Source organism: Zonotrichia leucophrys, chromosome Z, assembly GCF_028769735.1.
Source record: "Zonotrichia leucophrys gambelii isolate GWCS_2022_RI chromosome Z, RI_Zleu_2.0, whole genome shotgun sequence".
Taxonomy (NCBI): Eukaryota; Metazoa; Chordata; class Aves; order Passeriformes; family Passerellidae; genus Zonotrichia; species Zonotrichia leucophrys.
Window position 1 is genome coordinate 66,811,605 of NC_088200.1, and position 20,760 is coordinate 66,832,364.

General features: G+C 38.2%; 1 protein-coding gene across 4 annotated transcripts in view; it reads left to right on the plus strand.

Annotated features, from left to right (window-relative positions):
* Nucleotides 1-20,760, plus strand: part of SNCAIP (synuclein alpha interacting protein) — an 89,365-nt gene that overhangs the window by 60,612 nt on the left and 7,993 nt on the right. For all 4 annotated transcript variants that reach the window (XM_064735949.1, XM_064735952.1, XM_064735953.1 and 1 more), the window contains exons 6-9: nucleotides 925-1,038; nucleotides 6,435-6,560; nucleotides 11,917-12,086; nucleotides 18,523-18,615. In XM_064735949.1, the coding sequence (XP_064592019.1) occupies nucleotides 925-1,038; nucleotides 6,435-6,560; nucleotides 11,917-12,086; nucleotides 18,523-18,615 (503 nt within the window). The remainder of the gene's footprint in view (nucleotides 1-924; nucleotides 1,039-6,434; nucleotides 6,561-11,916; nucleotides 12,087-18,522; nucleotides 18,616-20,760) is intronic.

Consider the following 20,760-nt stretch of genomic DNA (forward strand, 5'->3'; position numbering starts at 1 on the left):
AGGGACAAAGAAGGGAAGGGGTGAAACATAATACTAGAGTTTCTGTTTCTTTGAGGGGGTTTATTGTTACTTGCTTCCTGGGAAAGGTTTGGAAGCTGAGAAGACTGGTGGATTCCAACCTGTAGTTTTGCATATTTAAAGCATCATTTCAATGACCTAGGGCCCTAGTGCAGGTGTCAGGGTTGGTTTTTTTTTTATTTTTCTGGGCCAAGCTATATGATTAGAAAATTAAACTGATCCTAGTTGTACTAATGAAATGCTCTGAAATCTTGGCCTGTATCAAACTGTATATTTACGATCTGCCAGTTTAAAGTCTCAGAAAATTTTTGGAATTTTTCTTTCTTGTTTATTCAAGGTAGGTATATAATATGTAAGCCAGTAAGTTATGATACTTATTGCTTTTGTGGAAAAGAGGTGCACACCCCATATAGTAAAATATTATGGGAGTTACAGTGGTATAAAGGAAGAGCAAGAAAAATTAATATCATTGTACCAGTTTTGAAAACCACTCTGGAAGTAAGAGTAAAGAACCACAAAGTTTAGTCAAGCCAGATGACTTAAAGGCTCTTATAGAACTTTGCAGTGACCCAGGACATGTCCAGTTATGTAAGTCATCATTAGAAATACTTGTGCTGGGGCACCCTCACTTGCAGGAAGAACTCCAACATATTCATACTCTTTACTGTGAATGACAAAGAATGTTCAAGTATTATTGGAAGTAAAGGAACCAATTGTTAAATAAGCCTGCCTTTCTCCAGAAAAAGACAAAAGGTGTTATTGGCTTATTCTTTAAATTCTTAAGCAAACTGGAAAGTTCTAATAATTCTGATAAACTTTTTGCTCTCTAGTAGATGTGTTTAGAATGGAAACAGCTAGACTTTAGAATGGAAAAATCTAGGCTTTTTTTTTTTTTTGCTTATTTAGAATGGTCAGCTGGAGTGTGTTCGGTGGATGGTGAGTGAAACAGAAGCTATTGCAGAACTCAGTTGCTCGAAAGACCACCCAAGCCTTATTCATTATGCAGGTTGCTATGGCCAGGTATGACTTTCTTTTTCTTCTTCAAATAGATTACTTAGATGCTTGTACAAGAATTTGAATTAAAGTATGTATGTCATTTTGTGGCTTTTAATTAAGGTGTTCTGAATTAGTTGAAGTATAGCAAAATATTTCCTAACTTAACCTGCATAATTTTTTCAGCATTTTCCCCTGTAAAGTTGTTTGTTTGTTTGTTTGTTTTGTTTGTTTGTTGTTTGGGTTTTGTTTTTTGGTTGTTTGGGTTTTGCTTTATAAGGTTTGAATAATGGCAAGGAGAAGATTAGCTGGTGCATATTAGGTCAACCAGTAAATCCTAAGAATGTCTACAGAAATTAGCTGTTGTCTAGAGGACTCATAGGATACATCAGAAGAGCAACAAAATTTTGCAATTGAAGAATTCATTGTATTGGCAGTGAAGTATGGTGAAACTTGAACATCATCTGTCTAGCTTTAGCCACTTTAGTTGAAAACTATATACAAAAGTAGGTAGTAGATTCTGTAGATTCACAGAATATTCTGATTTGGAAGGTACCCACAAAGATCATCTAGTCCGGCTCTTAAATAAATGGCCCATATAGGGCTTGATCCCATAAGCTTGCTGTTATTAGTACCATGCTCTAACCAGCTGAGCTAATTGTAAATCAATCCTGTTTCACATCTAACTTGTCTATTAATATTACAATGAGACAGCACAGAAGGACAGCATTCTAGTGCTTTGCTAATATCCAAAGGAACATATATGCCAGTTACTTACACTACATTCTCTTCTCACTATGTCTGTTTTCTCCTAAGTAGATCTTGCAATAACCCATCTTCAAGGGACCTTCTCCAGGATCTACTGTGAAAGAAATAGTGATCCCTTATTCTTCTCTAACCTCTTTGTCAGATGGATCGTTTTATCCCACAGTTTCTTTGACAGACATTTAAGATAAATCTTGGAATCACAGAATCATAGTGTGGTTTGGGTTGGGACCTTAAAGATCATCCAGTTCCAACTCCCCAGACATTGGCACAGACACCAAACCTTTCAGATTTTGTGCTAATGCTTTTTACTCTTCTTAAGAGACAGCAAACAAAATATAACCACTAAGAAAATCAGTCTTTGCTGTGTATGGTTGTCTCATTAAATGCCATGGAATTATTGTGCCATATTTCTGCTGCTAACTGCTTCTGTTCCAGCATGAATTTACTGTAAGGGTAGGGAAGGAGAGGAGGCAGGTTTGGACAGATATGGAGCTGGGAGTCTACTTTTTCTCCTGCTGTTTCCATAGGCACAGATATGCCCTTGTTTTCATGCTGTGCAAAGATCTCCTTTTTTCTGAACTTTCCTACTATACAGATGTTATTGGTGTGAGACAGGACCCTGCTGGATATATAGATTGCTGGTGTTAGCAAGCTTGCTTTAAACTCAGCACTGAGGATAGAGAATATGTGAGCCAGATCAGAACTGGAATAGAGAAAAGAGTGCTTTCTACTAGGAAGAAAAAGTTTGGAAGAGAAAGTTGCATGTGAACTTAAATTCATATCTTCACTTGATTAATCTGATTTTGTCCTCATCTCTAAAGATATTTATATAAACTAAAGCCAATGAAGTTTTTGAGTTTTTTCAGTGAGCTATCTACTGCCAGAAACAGATCTGGCACACTTTATCTAGATTCTTTTCAAAGCAGAACGGAAGCTCTACCACTTAAGAAACACCAGCCACAGTCAGCCACCCATGAAATTTGAAAAGGTGATACATAAATTGCTGCCAAATTTTCTTAGTTAGCTGAATGCCAAGCAAAGTTCATATGTAATGCCGATTATCTTTTTTTTTATAAACCATAACCTTCAAACGTGAGGGAATATTGAGGCTGAAGGGGTGCCAGACTATCTTACCCAACTGTGTTAAGAAAAAAAAAACCTTTGAGAAATTTAAATGCTTACTTGGCACTGTCCTGGAAGCTTTAATTTATTTTACCATTACTTACATGAGAGATAATCCGTGTAAACACTGGTCTTGGCAGAATTGCAAGAGTAATATTTTTACAAGGAAGACCTGTTATTGAATCCTTACTAAGAGAGTCAGTCCATCCATTGTTTCTCCAGGCATTAGACATGCACGCCATGTTTTTCTTCAAGAATTATAATTTAGAATGGGCAGCAGAAGGGAGTTCATAGCAAAGTTCCTATGTTAAAGGTCATCAAACTACAGTCATGGCCTGCCTCCAAGGACATGTCAACAACATTTTATTTTTTCAGTGGGAGAGGGGACCGCATAAGTTAATTTGATTGAAGAGAACAAAAGCTCAAAGTCAACCTGTAGCCTGGTGAGCACAGCTCCTAGCAAGGGTTTCTTTAAGCATGATATTATGCAAGAGAAACCATGATGGCTGGCAGGCCTTTTCACACTGGGCATGAGTCATGAGTACAGGGCTGCTAGCTGTGTCTGACCCGGTTCAGCAGCCACAGGAAGGTGGTGGTGCAGTCCTGGACACACATTGTCCTAGTTCTGACTTAGAGGTTCATGGGGCTGGCATGTGTTTCCGTCAGGGACGTTGTGGTAATATGGACTGCACAGGTGTGTGCAGAGGGTGGGGAATGTCAAGGATTTGTGGTTTCTGAACTCTGGAGAATCTAGGGAGGCTTTGGACAACCAGCCTGGAGCATGCCGGTGATCTAGAGGGGATCCTGTGCATGGCTTGATGGTGATACAGTTCTGGAGAGCACAGTGGGAAGGAGTGTGTGACATTCGGATATGCAGATAGCTAACAAAACACCTGTGTTTTACACCTCAGGATATTTGCCTTCCTGTCTAATGTCATTATTACAAAGGCAATGTGTTGTTTTCACACACTCCTCCTCCTCTACTGTGAAGGGATACTGGGAAGGCCAGCTTATTTAATTAATATCAAATGATGGGTCTAGGATTAGCTGTAGAGTCAGTACTCTTCAGCATGCTAACCCCTCCTTTTGTAGGCCATGTAATCATTTAAGTGGTCCATGTTAGTAAATCTGATGGAACCAAAGTCAGCAACCTGTCCCAAGTTTTCCTGAAATCTCCTTGTAGAGAAATTTGAATTATTGTAGGTCTAGAATATGCCAGGGAGGTGTTAATAACTGCTAGAGCATAAGCATTGTAGGTCTTAAAAGTAACTGATATACTGAATAATTTATCAGTATTTATCAGTTCCTATTACTTCACAAAAAAAGTGATTATTTTTCATTGCCTTCATCTGATGAATTTTCTTTCTATCTTTCCTTTGGTTCTGAATAAATTGAAGACTATAAATCTATTCCTGAAAACATTTTTCCTTTAAATATGTATTATGAGTGTTACTAAACTGAAATGTGGCTTATTTTGATATAGGATGGTTTTGTTTTGTTTTTTCCCTAGTTTTAAGTGAAAAAAAATACTTGTTTTCTTGGGTTTTTTGATCAAGGATAAATTTGTTGAAACACAAACTGTTTGAGTAGAACTATGATGTTGTGCCTGTGATCACTTAGTGCACAGGTAGTCCTAAGTACAGATGATTGAATAGGGACACCCAGCCGCTTGATTTCCTCATTGATAAGATAAATGACTAGAAAGCATCATTTGCTCCATGCTGATTTTGATCATAAAATTACAGAACATGCTTAACATTCTGGTCCCTAATATGTTCCAAAGAAATATATGATTTCAAAGCTATAGTTGTCTTCCAATTCTGCAGATAAGTTTTGCTAAAATATTTTTCTTTTAATTATCAAAACATAGGGGCAATTCATAGGAGTACTATAATCCTTTTTACTTGCTTGCCAACACCACTGGCATATTGAGAAATGCTCAAAAGTATTTTTAAAGGGATATGTGATCTGTAGTCATCTCTCCATGCTGGCTGTCAGCTGTGTTGGGCATTCAGCCAAGGAGAAGTCAAAATACCTATGCCTTCACCCTGTAGTAAGAACAAAACTGCTGCTAAAGTGAAGATATGAAGAAGATAAGCATCATACAGAGCAGCCCTCTGAAGCAGTAAGCAGAGACCCAGGCACATGAATGGGCAGAATCATCCTGGAGCAGCTCTAGAAGGGTCCTCTTCTTTTCATTGAGATTAAAATTTCTGTAGTACTTTTACACAAAAAATGCAGGTTTATATTCAACCTTTTTAGTCTTTTCTTTCTTAGTTTTTATTCTTTCTCTTTTCTACTAATTACTGGTCACAGTCCTATATGTGCTTTCAGTACTTTTTTATTTAGGTCTACTTTAGTTTTCCATATTTCTAATTTTGAGTGATTACGTATTTATGTGTCACTGAAGCTACTGAGTTGCTGCAGGTAAAGTCTGTGGATCAGCTTTTGCCTCAGTAACACTAAAATCCACAAAGCCCCCTTGAACTGAAGCTCTGAGCCAGTATAACATGATAGGTATCAACACAAGGTATTAAAAAATACACTTTTAAATAGAAAAGTTTTATGTTATGAAGTAATTTAGTCTTTTCACCTTTTCAGATAGAAAAACTGGGAAAGCAACTGTAGTCAGCTTTCATGGGCCCCACTTTTCTACACAATCTATAGATTTATTCTAGATTTTCAATATGTATCATATTCATTATGACAAAATGAAATTTAATCTGGAGTGGCATTGGAAGTTCCTACAGAGATTTTTTTTTTTCCGAATAAACTTCCTGGGAAAATAAGAAGTCAAAAAGCTTAGTGCACATATGTAACTCTCAATTGTTAGAAAAGAATACCCAAATAAGTGTACACTGCATCTACATACACACAAAAAAGGTGATGTTGAAAAAAAAGCTTCTGCTTCAGTTTTGGCTTCCAGACCTTCAGTGACAAGTTTTTGCAGTCCAAGTCTCCCCCTCCTTCCCAACATGCAGGGCATACAAATGGTCCATGGGTCAATGTATTCAGATCTTAGGGTAGCTCTATTTTCTGCTTTTAGTTGTGTTGCTTTGTCTTTAGCACAACCACACAGAGATGGGGAATGATTATAGATTTGAAGAATCTAACTGCTCAGTTCTGTCATCTGAGCATAATCCTATTTTGATTTTCCAGAGAGGCTTTTGTAAAGTCTGACCAAATTTCTCAACCTGATTTTCAGCTTTATGTATGGGTTATTCTTCTTCAGGTTTCATCACCAACCCAGAGGCTCACACAATCTTCATGTACAATTTCTCAGAATGTGTTACAGTACTCGTATTTTTCCTATTATTTCTTTTTATAAAATAAAGTATTTCAGCTTTTTTCCTTGGGGGGGAAAAGAAACCTAAAACCCCCAAAAAGACAAACCAGAGTTCCATGATGCACTAAGCCTACAAAGTTAAGAAAGACTGAAAACAAGGAATTATTGGATAGTATTAGTAATAGATGACAGCACCAGTATTCCTTTTCATTATTTCTTATCTTTTGTGACATTTCCTTGCCCTTAGGAGAAAATCCTTCTGTGGCTTCTTCAGTTTATGCAAGAGCAAGGGATTTCGCTGGATGAAGTTGACCAGGATGGAAATACTGCTGTTCACATAGCTGCTCAACATGGCTATCTGGGATGCATACAGGTAGAGTGATAACTATAGCAGAAACCTCTAAACTTTAGGCTTGAATGACAAAAAAAATTAGATATCTAAGTGGGAAAAATTATTGATACATTAAAATATATCCGGAGGAAGAATACCAGTAGGAGTCATACTGAAGTATGAGAAATATTAGGGAAAAGTAATATGAAGAAGAAATATGTAAGAAAAAGTAGGAGAAATACTGAAAATCTCTGGGTTTTGATTAAATTCTCGAGTATGCTGTTGTAAGCCTAAACTAACTTGTATTGCAAGATGAAAGCATGATTATATTGTTTACATATAAGCAGCTAGTGTGTATGTTTTTGTATTACAAAAGGGCAGCCAGTGCAGATATGCATACTTTTCTCATTACTCTGATATTTTCCTTCTGTTTCTTTTTCCATTGAAAAAGGATCTTTGTAGCTATCCAGCTCAGGGGAAGTATAAAATATAGGTTTGTTGAACAATTTACACTTGAATAAACCATCCTTCTCAGACTTATCATCCTGGAACGAATCTGTGCTATATAATGAAGAGTGATGCTGACTTCTAACTAAGTTTCAGTAAATCATGTTGGCCACTGAAAACAATATAGTTCTGTTTATAGAGGTGCTAAAAATGGTAATTTGTCCAGCTGAGAAGGCTTACACATCTACAGTACTTACAGGAGCCAGAATAAACCAGTTTGGATACCTCCATCCAATATCTGTGTCCGGTGCAGATATACCAAAAAAATGGAGTTGAACTGGATGGCTGGTCACAGAGTCATAGAACCATTGGACCATTAAGGCTAGAAAAGACTGCAAAGATCATCAAGTCTGACCAAACTAGCACCACCATCATGTTCACCATTAGAGCATGTCTTCAAATGCCACATCCACGCCATTTTTTTGTCCACTTCCAGGGACAATGACTCCACCACTTCAATGGTCAGTCTGTTCCAGTGCTTAACAACCCTTCCTGTGAAAATTTTTTCCTAATAGCTGTTCTAAACTTCTCCTGGCACAACTTGATGCTACTTCCTCTCATCCTGTTGACTTTTACCTGCAAGAAGAGGCCAATTCCTACATGTCTACAATCTCTCATCAGGCGATTGTAGAAAGCAATGTCCCTCCTCAGTGTCCTTATCTCCAGGCTAAACAACTCAGCTCCCTGAGCCTCCCAGGACTTTTGTCCCACACCCTTTCCCAGCTCTGCTGCCCTTCCCTGGATTTGCTCCAGCACCTCAATGTCTTTTTTGTTGTGAGGGGCCCAGAACTTGTCACAGGGCTTGAGGTGTGGCTTCACCAGTGCCAGTACAGGGGTATGGTCTCTGCCCTGGTCCTGCTGGCCACACTATGCACACAGGCCAGGATGCCCTGGGCCTTCAAGTGCAGTTGAATCTCATCCAGTTGGCCTCAGCCCTTCAATCCAGTCTGTGCAGATCCCTCTGCAGAGCTTTTCTGCCCTCCAGCAGATCAACACTCCTGCCCAGCTTGATATATCTGTGAATTTACTGATGATGCACTTGATCCCCTTGTCCATGTTGTTGATTACATTAAACAGGACTGGCCCCAACCCTGAGCCCTGGGGAACACCACCACTGACCAGCCACAATGTGGAGGTAAATACACTCACCACTGCTCTCAGAGCGCTGCTATCCAGCCAGTTTTTCTCTCAGTGAACACCATAGGCAGCCAGAGTCTCCAGGAGAATACTGTGGGAAACCATATCAAAGGCTTTGTTAAAATCCAGGTAAACACATCCACAACCTTTTCCTCATCCATTCGGCAGATCACTTTGTCATAGAATGAGGTCAGGTTGGTCAAGCAGAACCTGCCTTTCATAAACCCGTGCTGTAGGTGAGATTCCCTGGTTGTCCTGTACTAGTTGCATGAGGATGGTCAAGATGATCTGCTCTATGAACTTGCCTGGCACTGAGATCAGGCTGACAGGCCTGTTCTTCCCTGAATCCTTCCTTCTTCAGGCCCTTGTTATACATGGGTGCCAAGTTTGGCAGCTTCCAGTCGCTGGAACTTCCCTGGTTGATCAGCACTTTTGGTAAATTATTTAAGGTGAAGCAAGTAACTTTGTGTTAATTGCAGATATATCCTCTGTCCATCAAATTTGCTAGAACCATTGGTCACAGGGATACATTTCAGTGTTTGTGTTGTCGGCACTTTGAGCAAAAGCTTTTTGGAGAAGAAATAATAATAAAATTATTCCAGGAAATTGCAGAGAGATATTTAATAAATAAACAAGTCATTGCAGAGGAACAGATAAAAAAATAAATATTCTCTTGGCAGAAAGACAAGAAATAAAAATTAAAGTTATTAAGTCAAGTTAGGGAGGAAAACATGTCTAAGAAGGAGCTGTAATTCTCCAAGGACTCAGATATGTATCAATAAACATGTTCTTCCTGCAACCACACATGAACCAATCCACTCTTCAGGCCACTGCAAATACAGAACATTTGAATTACTCCAACCCTAAAATAGGAGAGTTAATTTTCATTCGCTAACCTCTCCAGAGAGCTAAGTATATTTGTGCACACTGTTATGTTGGATCTACAGCTGCAGAACTGCTGCTGCTATTATTATTATTATTATTATTATTATTATTATTATTATTATTATTATTATTATTATTATTATTACAGTCTATTTATATATTTGGTCACCCAGAAGACATACTTCTGTAAAAGCCAGTTTGAGAGTATCACATAATAAAAAAAGAAAAACAGGTTGAGCTGAGTGAATAGACTTGAAAAGAAGACAGTCAAATAGATTTGGAGGACATGACCATCTCTGCATTTTCTTGCTGAGGGAACATGTCTTTTTTCTTAAAGACTTGAGGAATGGATCCTGTAAGAACTCATATGAGAATAAAATAAACAAACCATCACATCCATGCTGAATCTGCTGGGTTTACTATTGTATTGTAGGCAATTGCTATGATCAGTTGGAAAAAATGGATAGAAGAAATGTTTATGATTTGTTGGTGGGGGGCACTGTTGTGGTTGAGGGTGTGTTAGGGTTCCTATGGAGTGTGTGTTTAAGGTTGCTATCTCAACAGTGCCTCATCAAGTGCATTTGAAGGAGAAATGGGTATGGATTACTTTGAACAGAGTGGTGACATCTACAGGCTGTTTTCATGGATAAAACTAAACAAAGAAGAGACTAGCCGTGCTTTCCCTGTTAAGAGCAAACCTTAACAAATGGCTTAGAATTTTGAAGATTATTTTATTTTAGGTAAATATGCAATTCAACAAGTGCTTTTTGTTGAAGTGAGGCCATGAGAAATAAGTTATGAAAATATCTAGTGGTGATAAAAATATGCAATGTCAGTAATATCGCTTCACTAACACCTCACAGTCTTAAGTGTAGTTGATATTTTGGGCTGTGAAACAAAATAAGCTCTGTGTCCAGTAAGCTTGCAGTCTAATTTAAAATAATGTACTGTGAATAATCTGGTAAGAAGAAAGAAGTGATAAAGAAAGCAGAGAAATTATAGGCAGCAGCATAAAAAATGATGAATCACAGACTGTCAGTGATTCCCTGGCCCGCTTACTCATTGTGTTTATGAGCATATGATGCTCCTATTATGTTTCAAACTATATGATTACTTTCTGCAAGGTCATAACTCTCCTTTGTTTTCTTTCTTGACAAATTAAGCCCAGCCTGTTGATATGAGATGCAGTGCAAGAGTTTGTAACTTTCCTTTCTGTATGGGTTTAGCAGATCAGACAGACCACCCATTCCACTTCTCTCCCAGCAGATGCCAAAGTCTCTGTGTCTGCTGTTTGTGGTCAGCCAAGTCACTCCAGCCCTCAGTGGTTTACCAGCTCTGCTTGGATAAGTCAACCAAGAGCTCAGCCATGCAATTCCTCTTCTGCATGTGTATGCATAAAGTTAATGATGCTGTAGTTTCTGGCTATACGGGATCACAGGTTTTCCTAGGGGGTGGTATCAATGCGTATCAAAGCATTGCTGAGAATATTTAGGTCCTATTTTACCTACTCCATCAATGCAAACAGCTCCTAATTCTGATTATCACAAACAGATAATAAAGAGGGAAGACATGGTCTTAAATCTTGCTTCAGTTATTGAATGTTTTGAAGTCAACCAGACAGACCTTTTTTTGCACATAGAACGCTCTTTATTCTAGTCTCAGAATAACTCAAATGTCATGCTTACAACCTGGATAGTTCTCCAGCAGCAAGCTAAGGTTCTCTGCTGTTGCCATGAGTAACACAGGGATATACATCAGAGTGTAAGACCTTATTTTCCTTTTAAGATTAAAAGCTGACTCATATTTCAGTATGTCTTCAAAAGAAAATAGTGATTAACCAAGCAAGTGCAAAGCAAAGAGATTCTCTCAGCATTAAAAAGCCACAGTGACCTAACCCCCCCACCAAAAAAATTCCAACTAGCTTGATATAGTCATTGTACAGTTCTTTATGTGCAATAAGAAATTTGTGCCTATCTGACCTAAAGTATCTGCCCTGTCTTTCATATCTAAGCATTACTTAGTTAAGGAGTCAGGACACTGAGACTTCCCTAAGGAGTGTTTTAAACATAGGGATTCTGCTGTGGTAGAAAACGGACAATTAAACAGCAAAAGGAGTCAGCAAATACTGTAGCAAAGACATTATTAAAATGAGATTCTAAGGGTGTGTTACAATACCTTGCAGTGTGGAGATCCTAAGAAAAGACCTGGTAAGCCATGTAAGCTATTACAGTTCATCACTACCCACTGTAAACTGGCTAGCAATGTGTTCATTCTGCTGCTGCGCTGGACCCAGATGCCATCTAGAACAGGTGTCCTGTGTGTTCTTTTCTAGGTCTGCCATGTGTAAAGTTATCACAATGTTCTGTAATGCATAGATAGGTGCATCCGCAAAAGTTTGTTACTGTGGTGCAGGAGAGAATCAATAAGTGGCCAAACAAAAGTCCTCTGTTTTTATTTGGTAGTCCCACTCACCTGTATGAAATGCTACAAGTACATTCATGATGAAATGAATGAACATGAAAATGAATGAACAGAAAAAAAATTCATTTAGTAGAACTTCGAGGGGAGAGGAAGGAAGAACATATAAAATATAGCCCCTTATAGCTCTTTGGAACTGCAGCTCTCACTCTTCTATGTTACTGTTGTACCTGATGGTAGATGTTATTGGTATGTGGTTTGAATTCAAGCTGCAAACAGATTTGTCAGTGACTGAATTTTAAAAATTACTGGCTTAGACTAATGTTTTTCAAACATTTTATTATGTTTGAAATAAAGGGGTGCTTTTTGTCCAACCATTCTTGTGCTGATCAGAAGTCACAGCAGAGATTGACACTTACAGATGTCACTGTTCCCTTTTATGTTTTTACAGACATTGGTTGAATATGGAGCAAATGTCACCATGCAAAACCATGTGGGAGAGAAACCCTCTCAAAGTGCTGAGCGACATGGGCACACCATGTGTTCCCGCTACTTAGTTGTTGTGGAGACGTGTATGTCACTGGCCTCTCAGGTTGTCAAGCTGACTAAGCAGCTGAAGGAGTAAGTGTTTCATTGTTAGCAAGAGGGGTTATCTCAAAACAATACTCTAATTCGCCTTCAGTTTATTAGCAGTGTCTTTTTCTTCTTCTTCTTCTTATATGTGACATTTTAAAGGTGGATTTCTACCTTATTTCTCCACTCTTTCCTGCTCTTGAGTATTTGTCCCTTCACCTTTAGCACCTTAGGTTTTCAGCAGTTCTTTTTGTGGCAGTTTGCTGTGGACATACATGAAAAGAGTGGAAGCTAAAAAGGGTATGTATGAAGAAATCCAGTCCCTTTTCCCTTTGCATGTCTGGCAATCACATGATTACAGGTCATCGTTTCTGCTCATGTAGCATGCTTTTATCTACAGGTTACAGTGCTGGATGTTGATGTTGGGAGGAATAGTAGAGACAATAAATGCAAGGAATTTTTTTTGGTCTTGGAAAGTCGCCAAAACTTACAATAGCTACTCAGGAAATATGTTCTGTTCTGTATTTCTTCATATGAACTGTTTTTAATATTTTGGTATGGTTTTTATTAAACATTCTGTAAAGAGCCTATTATTTTGAAACACAAACAATTTTAGTTGCTTGATTTAATTGTGGATACAGTTACTGTGGCTTAACATGTCAGTACCCTCATAAGACTCTTAGAAACCATGAGCACTGATGTGACATTGTTCCAGCACAGATATGTGATCAAGATGTCAGCTATCACAGTCCATGAAAATGACTTCTAATAACCCCATGTTTCAAGGAGATCATATAATTCTGTGGTGATAAAGGTGTAGCTAATTGCATTGGGTATGAATTACAATACTCTGCTAGCAGGGGAGCTGCAGAGTGGCCTCAGTGAGAATGAGTGAGAGTTTTCCCTTTGGTAGAGAGAAATGTCTGAAACACTGCAGGACACAGCTAAGCCCCACCGGTCATAAACATACCTAAAAAGGAGCAGAAAATGCCAGAGAGATGAAGGAAACAAAAGAGTGACAATCAGAGGGAGCAGCAAGGCCAGAGGAGCTGGAGGTGCACCGAAGTGGACAAGGCATACCCCCAAGTGGTCCCTGGAGTACCTGTGCTAGAACAGGTACATCCCCTGAAAGGGCTGCAGCCCACGGACGAGCCCAGAGCCAGCGATATCCTGATTGGAATGCAACCTGTCAGAGACCTACACTAGAGAACAGGAAAGGTGGGAGGAAAGGAGTAACAGAGAGAAAGTGCTGCACATGAACCCCGACCTGTGCTGCATGTTGGCTTACTGAAAGGACGGGGGGTGACCTGCAGCAGTGACAAGAGGGCAAGAGAGGTGTCTGGAGCAAAGCCTGGGATTGGTGAAGAGGAGCTAGGTGTGCAGGTGAATCTAGGAGAGAAGTTGAGCTTGGAAAAGGGGAGGATAGATGTTTTAAATGTCTTCCTTCTGTGTTTCCCAATACCTGAACCAGTAGTGAAATATTTATGTTAATAAACCATGAATTAAGTTAAATCTCCCATGTTGAATCTCTTTTCTCCATGATAGTAACAGGGAAGTGAACTTTGTCTCTAATGTTTACATTTTGCCTTCGCAATATTTTCATGCTATTACATTTATACTGCCAAAAATACAAACACTGAACTGAGGATCATTATAATATTTACCATTTCCATCATTTTGTAGCGTGACAATGTCCCTTGGATATGTCAGTGTACCTGGTTGTACTTGGTCCATTAGCTGAAAAATACTATAATCTGACATAAAGGCAAAAAATAAACATAAGGCATTTCTCTAGAAGACAGAATTAGCAGCTGACTTCTGTCATGAGTAATATGATGAAATATATTTTCTCCATAATTCAGTAGGAAAAAAAAAAACCACACAAACACAAACATACCAGGAAGTAGAGGTGGCAGCCACAGAATACCCATGTCTGTTCTCACCCAGTACTTGATAAAAGTTTTGCCTCTCGTTTGGAAAGAAAGGAGTTGTTATGTGAGTCAGCAGGCTGCTTACTCCCACAGAAATACTCTAGTTGTGACTTTCATGACAAAAACATTAATTCTTTACCAAGTATCCCTGTTGTCTTACAGACTGCGTCCCTAGGAATTAATTGAAATTATTCTTATCTGGGTCCTGAGGAGTTTCTTTGCTTATTTCAGCCGGAGTTAAATCTCCTTCCCTTAAGAAGCCTATTTTTCAGGCTTCAGATTAATTTCAGTAAGTGCAGCAGCAGCCTTTTCTCCCTCTTCTACAGAGATATGTCTCGTGTGGAACCCTGTTGCAGTTTACTGAGGCAGTGAAATAATCTATTTTCTGCTTGAAGGAGCAGCTTCTGCATGACTATTTGGGCTGCAGGCCTCAGGCCACCAGAGGTTTGGATAAATGCAATGGACCATGTTCAGAGGCTCATACTCAGGAGCCAGAAGGGATGATGGAACACACTTGCGCTGTTTTGCTGTTGTCATCCTTCTGAAAAATTCAAGGATAGTACAAAGTGCATCCATGGAGCACCTTGTCAAGGGGGTCTTATCATAGCAGGATAATTCACTGTCTGCAACACCTCTGAAGATCCTGAAAGAAGTTAAGAATATCCTGAAGATATTAGATGTCAACAGATGGGAGTCAAGTTTGCTGTCTCATTCTTTGAAATGTACGTAACATAGCTGTTACATAGGAATAACTGCAACCTGGGCAGGTGGGCTGGCTTTCCTGGATTTTCACCAGCACTTCTCCCAGGGTTAATGAAAACACTGCTCTAGAGACAGCAGAGGTATGACTGTATCATTATGGATTACCTGAAGGGTCAAAACACTGAGGGCCTGATCATGCAATCTTCTTGTTTTTGAGTGCTTTATTGATGAAATAAAGGAGCCTCATCTGGTAATACTATTTCCCCAGCCTATGAAAGGTTCTTGATATTCTTCTTGATATATCTTCTTGATATTCTGCTAGAAGAGAAACAGTGCAGAAATTCTTTTAGACAAGTACTTATCAAGACCTAAATCTTCAAAGGTTTTTACCCAAAGATGTATCAGCTTCTATTCTCTTGTTATGAGTTCTTCCAGTCATCAGACAACAAGGAGGAGTTCTAGGGAGAAGTTATTCCAAACCATTATACTGTTTGGAGCCATTTATTAACAGAAGACTTAAAATGAAAACAGTAACATGATTTTTTTTCCAGTTTTCACATCTTTCAGCTCTTTGAACCAAAGCAGCTCAGATGACAAATACAGAGGAATATAGAAAAATACTCTGAGCTGAGTCTAATTCTCCATTCAGGGGCAAAAGCCTTTATATTTTTGGAAGAAGGAAATAAGTGGAAATTACAAATGTTCCATCAAATCTTCACAAGAGGATTAGCTGAGGGTTTCCCCTAAAAGGGAAAAAATAGGCAATTCTTTCCATAGGTAGAAAGGAAAGTGGCCCACAAAGACCTGGTGTTGCTGGCTTCAAAATGCAAGCTTTGCTTTAAATCTCTTGCTAATTACAGAATTTTTTCAATCCAGTATGACTTTCTGAGCTAAACACAATACTTAGGACAGTCACAAAAGTTTCCTATAGAGGCTCTACAAAGTAATTTGCTTTCATTTTACTTTCTGAGGTCTTCACAGGTCTTACAATATTAGTTATTCTCTCACTGATTTCACCTGCCCAAAAAAATCCATAGTTGCAATGTAGAAAATTCCTATTTGCAGTGTATCTTGTATTATTTGGGCTTTCCTGGTCTGAAGACCATGTCAGAATTAACGACATAAAGTGAGTGCTTCTATGGACTTCTTTTGCATTGCTGCCTGAAAATGGACCTGCGTTTCCAGATGGTACTGTTCTACATTTATGGACCTGGATGGGCAAGTCAATTAATGAGTGAGACACCCACAGATTCTTCTAATATGCTGTCAAGCCAAAGATCAAAGCAAACCATGAGTCAAAAGATGACATTGAGAAGATAATTTAATATTCTCTATTGTAAGCACTTTTCTGTGTTGTATGAAAGAAATCTATTCTTTCTGGAACATCTTAGAAGCAGCTGTAAAAATAACTGAATAAAAAATTTCCATAGTAGTATGGTAAAGTGTGTGCAGGTTGGTGTGGTTTTTCATTGCATGGGTTTTTTTCTGGGGTAGATCATGGTACATAGACATACAGTAAGAATAACTACAGTAACATAAACTTTGAAATGTTAATCTCTTTTTCACTTAGTTAAGCCATTTTGTGTTCTGCTTTGTAGCATAGTCATTCTTGTGTTATTTGAAAAAAAAAAAAAAAAGAAAACTAAAAACTGAGAAATAAAAAATGAAAAATATGCTATGAGAAATACTCTTGCAGAGCCCAGTGCCTCAGCCTATTCCCTCTGCAGTTACTGAGCTCTCTGATTCCATAAGGACTTATCTGGGGTCCCCAGATGTCTAACTTGATGCTGAAGAGTCCTTATATATTACATATTGGCAAAGCTAAGATCTCCAGAATTTGGCCATCAATTATAATAAAATGAGTATATCCTCTTACCTCTGAAGCTACAGTGATCTTGTCTCCTAAATCAGTCTGGCTTTAATACTCTGCACTATTGCTATCCCAAAAATTGTGATCTTGTTTCCATTGTTATCTTGGAATATATATGTGCATGTTATTTATCTTTAGGGATAGTGCTGAAAAGAAGTGTGGGTGTCTGTGACTTATGTACTAACTAGTTAGACTGTGAAAATGGAGTCAACTTCAACTCTTTTAGCACAATAATGTGTTAAAGGGGAATGAGCTTTACCTCAAGAGGTAGACATGTCATAGATCTCCACTGAAACTAAAAACATAAAAAACTGTTAGCTGCATTATTTAGAGAAAGAAATTGAAGGAATGATAAAAGGAAAAGAAAACAGATGAATTGCATCACAACCTAAAAAGAATTTCACTGGCTCTTATAGGAGAGTATCTGGCAATCTGCAATATAAGCTAATGTTGACAAATTGTAGAAGTAATTATAAAATAGTCTAAGGAAGTGTGTAGGCCAGAGGAAGAAAGATGGAAAATTTAAGGAACAAAGGATCTACATAAAGCATGACTGTGTTGTAAAATACAAGGCAGTATGTTAAGATCACACCTTTATTTCAATTTCACTTTTCAAATTCACTTTGATATATTAAAAGTAAAACAATTTTTTTTTTTCTGCCAGCCCTGTAAGTACAACCTCTAAAAAGTGATCTGGATTCTTTCTGTCCTTGACATGGCCAGTTATAAGGACTGCATTTGGAACACAGCTAAATCTTTTGCTGATGGCATGTGAGCTAGGAAAGTCTCCAGCTGATTTGTAGAGAACTGCCTTAATTCTGCAAATCCAACAAGAATAAAAGTACTAAAAACATAGACAGCAACAGAAGCAGAGCCTGGGGAAACACGATAAAAAGTAATTTTCCCATGGTTATTTGGTCAGGACCAGGGAATAAAAACCTCCAAATCTCTAATTTTCTATAAGTTTTCAAATAATTCTCTCTGTGCAGTGTTTAGATGCATTGTAAATTACAGATCACTAAACAGATGTTACCTGTGGTGGTCAACAAAAAGGGGTATTCTGGTGTAAGAATGGAATGTCTGAATTGTATGGAAGCAGGAAAAAGATGATCTTTTTGTGCAAATTAATCTGCCATTCTTGTACTTGAGGGTTTGTAGGTTATAATGCTCAACTGAGACCATCCAAGGAAAATAGGTATGTTGCAGGACAAGCAGATGTGTTTGCAGGTGACTAATGGAAAATGGAGTTTGTGTGGATATCACTCTCATTAACAATTTTTAGGTACTATTGCAGTTTTTTATCTGAAAAACAGTGTAGATCAGAACACCACGCTGAAAGTGATACACTTGGGTAGGTACAGTGCAGGGATAAGGTGGATGCAGAGCCCAGGTAGGACCTTTAAAAGGTTGCACAACAAGCAGATGTGGTACAAACATCAAACAGCCAACTCCATCCTGCAGCTGTAGTTTGGACCAATCCTTTCCAGTGGGCAGAAACTTTTCTCTGAGCTTGTTTGCAAATAGAAAGGGAGAGAGCAGTTTCCTGAGCTGTTGCTCAGATGATGAAGGCCATCCACCGAACGTACGAAGTGACTGCTTAATCTGTGTGCTTTCTGTTCTTTTCCATGAGCAAGTAAGAAACAAATGCCCTAAGTTTATCATATTTTTGTCTCTGTGAGTCAGTTTAAATTCACTGGTGCTTAATAATCATATGCTTGTCCTTATATGGAGTATAATAATTGAATCTGACAAATAAGTTTTTCTCAGTTATTCTTTTACAGTGATCACAAAACGTCAACAGAAATTCAGACAGAAGCACAAACTATGTTCATATTTACAAGTTCTCTATTTATTATATAAAGTACAGGTGAAGGGGACTTCTTTCTTTAATTCAAAGGGTAGTATCAGTTTTCCTGTAACTTACTTATGTAAGTTAGTCAGTTTTACAGTTTGAGGTAAACAGTCTTACATCTTCTCGCAGGCAGACTGTGGAACGTGTGACATTACAGAACCAGCTCCAGCAGCTTTTAGAAGCCCAGCGGTCAGAGGGCAAGTCACTGCCCACATCCCCAAGGTAAGGTGACTGGAACTGTACTGCAGCCTGGATTTGCACATTTTCATAATATACCAGTTATCAGGAGAAGCTGTGATCTGGCTAAATAGTAGATGTGTTCTGTAAGGAAAATGTGGGGCTACCTCGTGGACTTGAAGCTGAGCTAGAGTTTGACAGTAAGTAATGCTGATAAATATTGGAAATTCCTGAGTATAAACTAAATAGTCCTTGCTTTTCAATAGAGAGAAAGCCAATTTTACAGTGGAATGTAGTATGTTTTGAATTAGATGAACAGCAGAAGATCCTAGAAGCTCTAGGAAAGATGTAAAGGTTGATGTTTTGTTCATACATTACTTTTAGCAGTAAGTTATAAAAAGTTACCAAAAAACCGTGCTTTCTTATTAATATGGTTCCTTATACTCATTAAATATTTGACCTGCTCTAGATTGTATAAAAAGTCAAATTTCTGGAAGCTATTGTTTACATATCCTATCAGAAGTCACAGAAAGAAACACAAGTTTCAGACATTGAAGAGGGAGACCGAGGACTGGGTCTCTCTGACAGTGAGAGATCTGCATGGAAGCAGATGAAGCAAGCATGACCTCACTCTTACAGTAATCTGAAGATGATTTTGAAAGAAATAAACTCACATGCAAATAGAGCTTGGTTTATCCTTATTTTTTAATCTATTTTCCTCTCTGGAAGCCATATACAGTGCTTTCCCTATTTCAGAGTTGTTAGGGGGCTGCATGTGTGTGAAAATGTAAAGCTGGCATAAAAGCTTTTGCAGCCATTGACATTCAGAGCTGTGGTCATCAAGTATGAACTTGTAGAGTCAGTGACTGCTTTTTTTCAATTCGCACAGAATTCTGAGCATTTTCCTGTACAAGTGCTCCATGGCCCTGAATTTCATGTGTCACTATTTCAGACAAAGTGCAAACAATTTCAGTTGTAGATAACAAAGACTTTAGGGTTGGAGACGCATTTGTGTAAAGGAACTTCAGCTAGGAAAGGGCTGTAAGCTCTGAACTCCTGCTGAAGTAGAAAACTACACTGGAAAAAGGGTGGGTTGCCTTTTTTTAGGAATCTTTGTCTTCCCTGTGTGCCAGGTTAACAGGGACAATGGGACCCAAAGCTGTTTTCCAGCTCATTTGATTTCTGTGATTTTTGCTGCCTGATCTTTCCAAGTGGTCTCTCATCTGAGTTCTGGTGTGCACCAAGACTGTTTTACTTTCAGTACCAGATAAGATCAGGTGAAAGCAAATCCCTCATCATTCATTATTCCTGTAAAAGGATAGGCTTCAACTTCATTTTGGTTAAGTCACCGAGTCTGAAAATTACACTCTATTTATTTTATTTCATACTTGGCTACTACTTTTCCTTCTAGTTCGAACTCACTTGTAGATATTTTCATCATCCAAGGAGGCAGTAGCAGATCTAAGAGAACATATCCCTTTTATTAGGAATGTGCACTGTAGATAAATGCATGTTCTTCAGAGTGTTTAGGTTTGCCTCAAGAAAAAAAAAAAAGGCATAAAATTAATCGAAAATTTGGTGTTTAGTATAGGCATGTGAGTTTTTTACACTGTGAGAACTACGGACTCATCAGAGCAGGAAGTGCTTACCAACCTCACAAGAACCTAAATTTTGTCACCTTGTCCTTGCTTAGAGGAAAAGTGGTTTAAAGTAGGAATGTGAAGTGTTATGAGCTCTAGCATATGTCACGGGAAAAGAAAAGGTCTCTGCAATTTACATTCTTCACAAATCAAGCATTGTTGAAATTGCTGTTTCTTTCTGTAAAAGAGTTGGAGTTCTAAATTTAATTTATTATTCTATTAGTATGAAATACATTCATGTCACCTTTCTCTTGCTTTTCAATATTTCATATCTGAAAAGGTTTTCAGTGCAAATTGCCCGGATTTTTTATGAGGTCTTGTATGGTTGTTATTATTAATACCAGATGCAGTTTAGATTTATGAAATTAATGCTATGCAGAGAGGTGGTACTTGAACACGACCTAAAATAAGCTATTTTTGTATTATGATGTGACTTGAATAGTAGACATTTGGCCTTGTGGAGATTTTTTTTCATGTCAACTCTCACAAATAGGAGTAATTTCTCTAGAGTTTTCCTCATAAAGTCATATTTGATGTTTGAATAGCCATT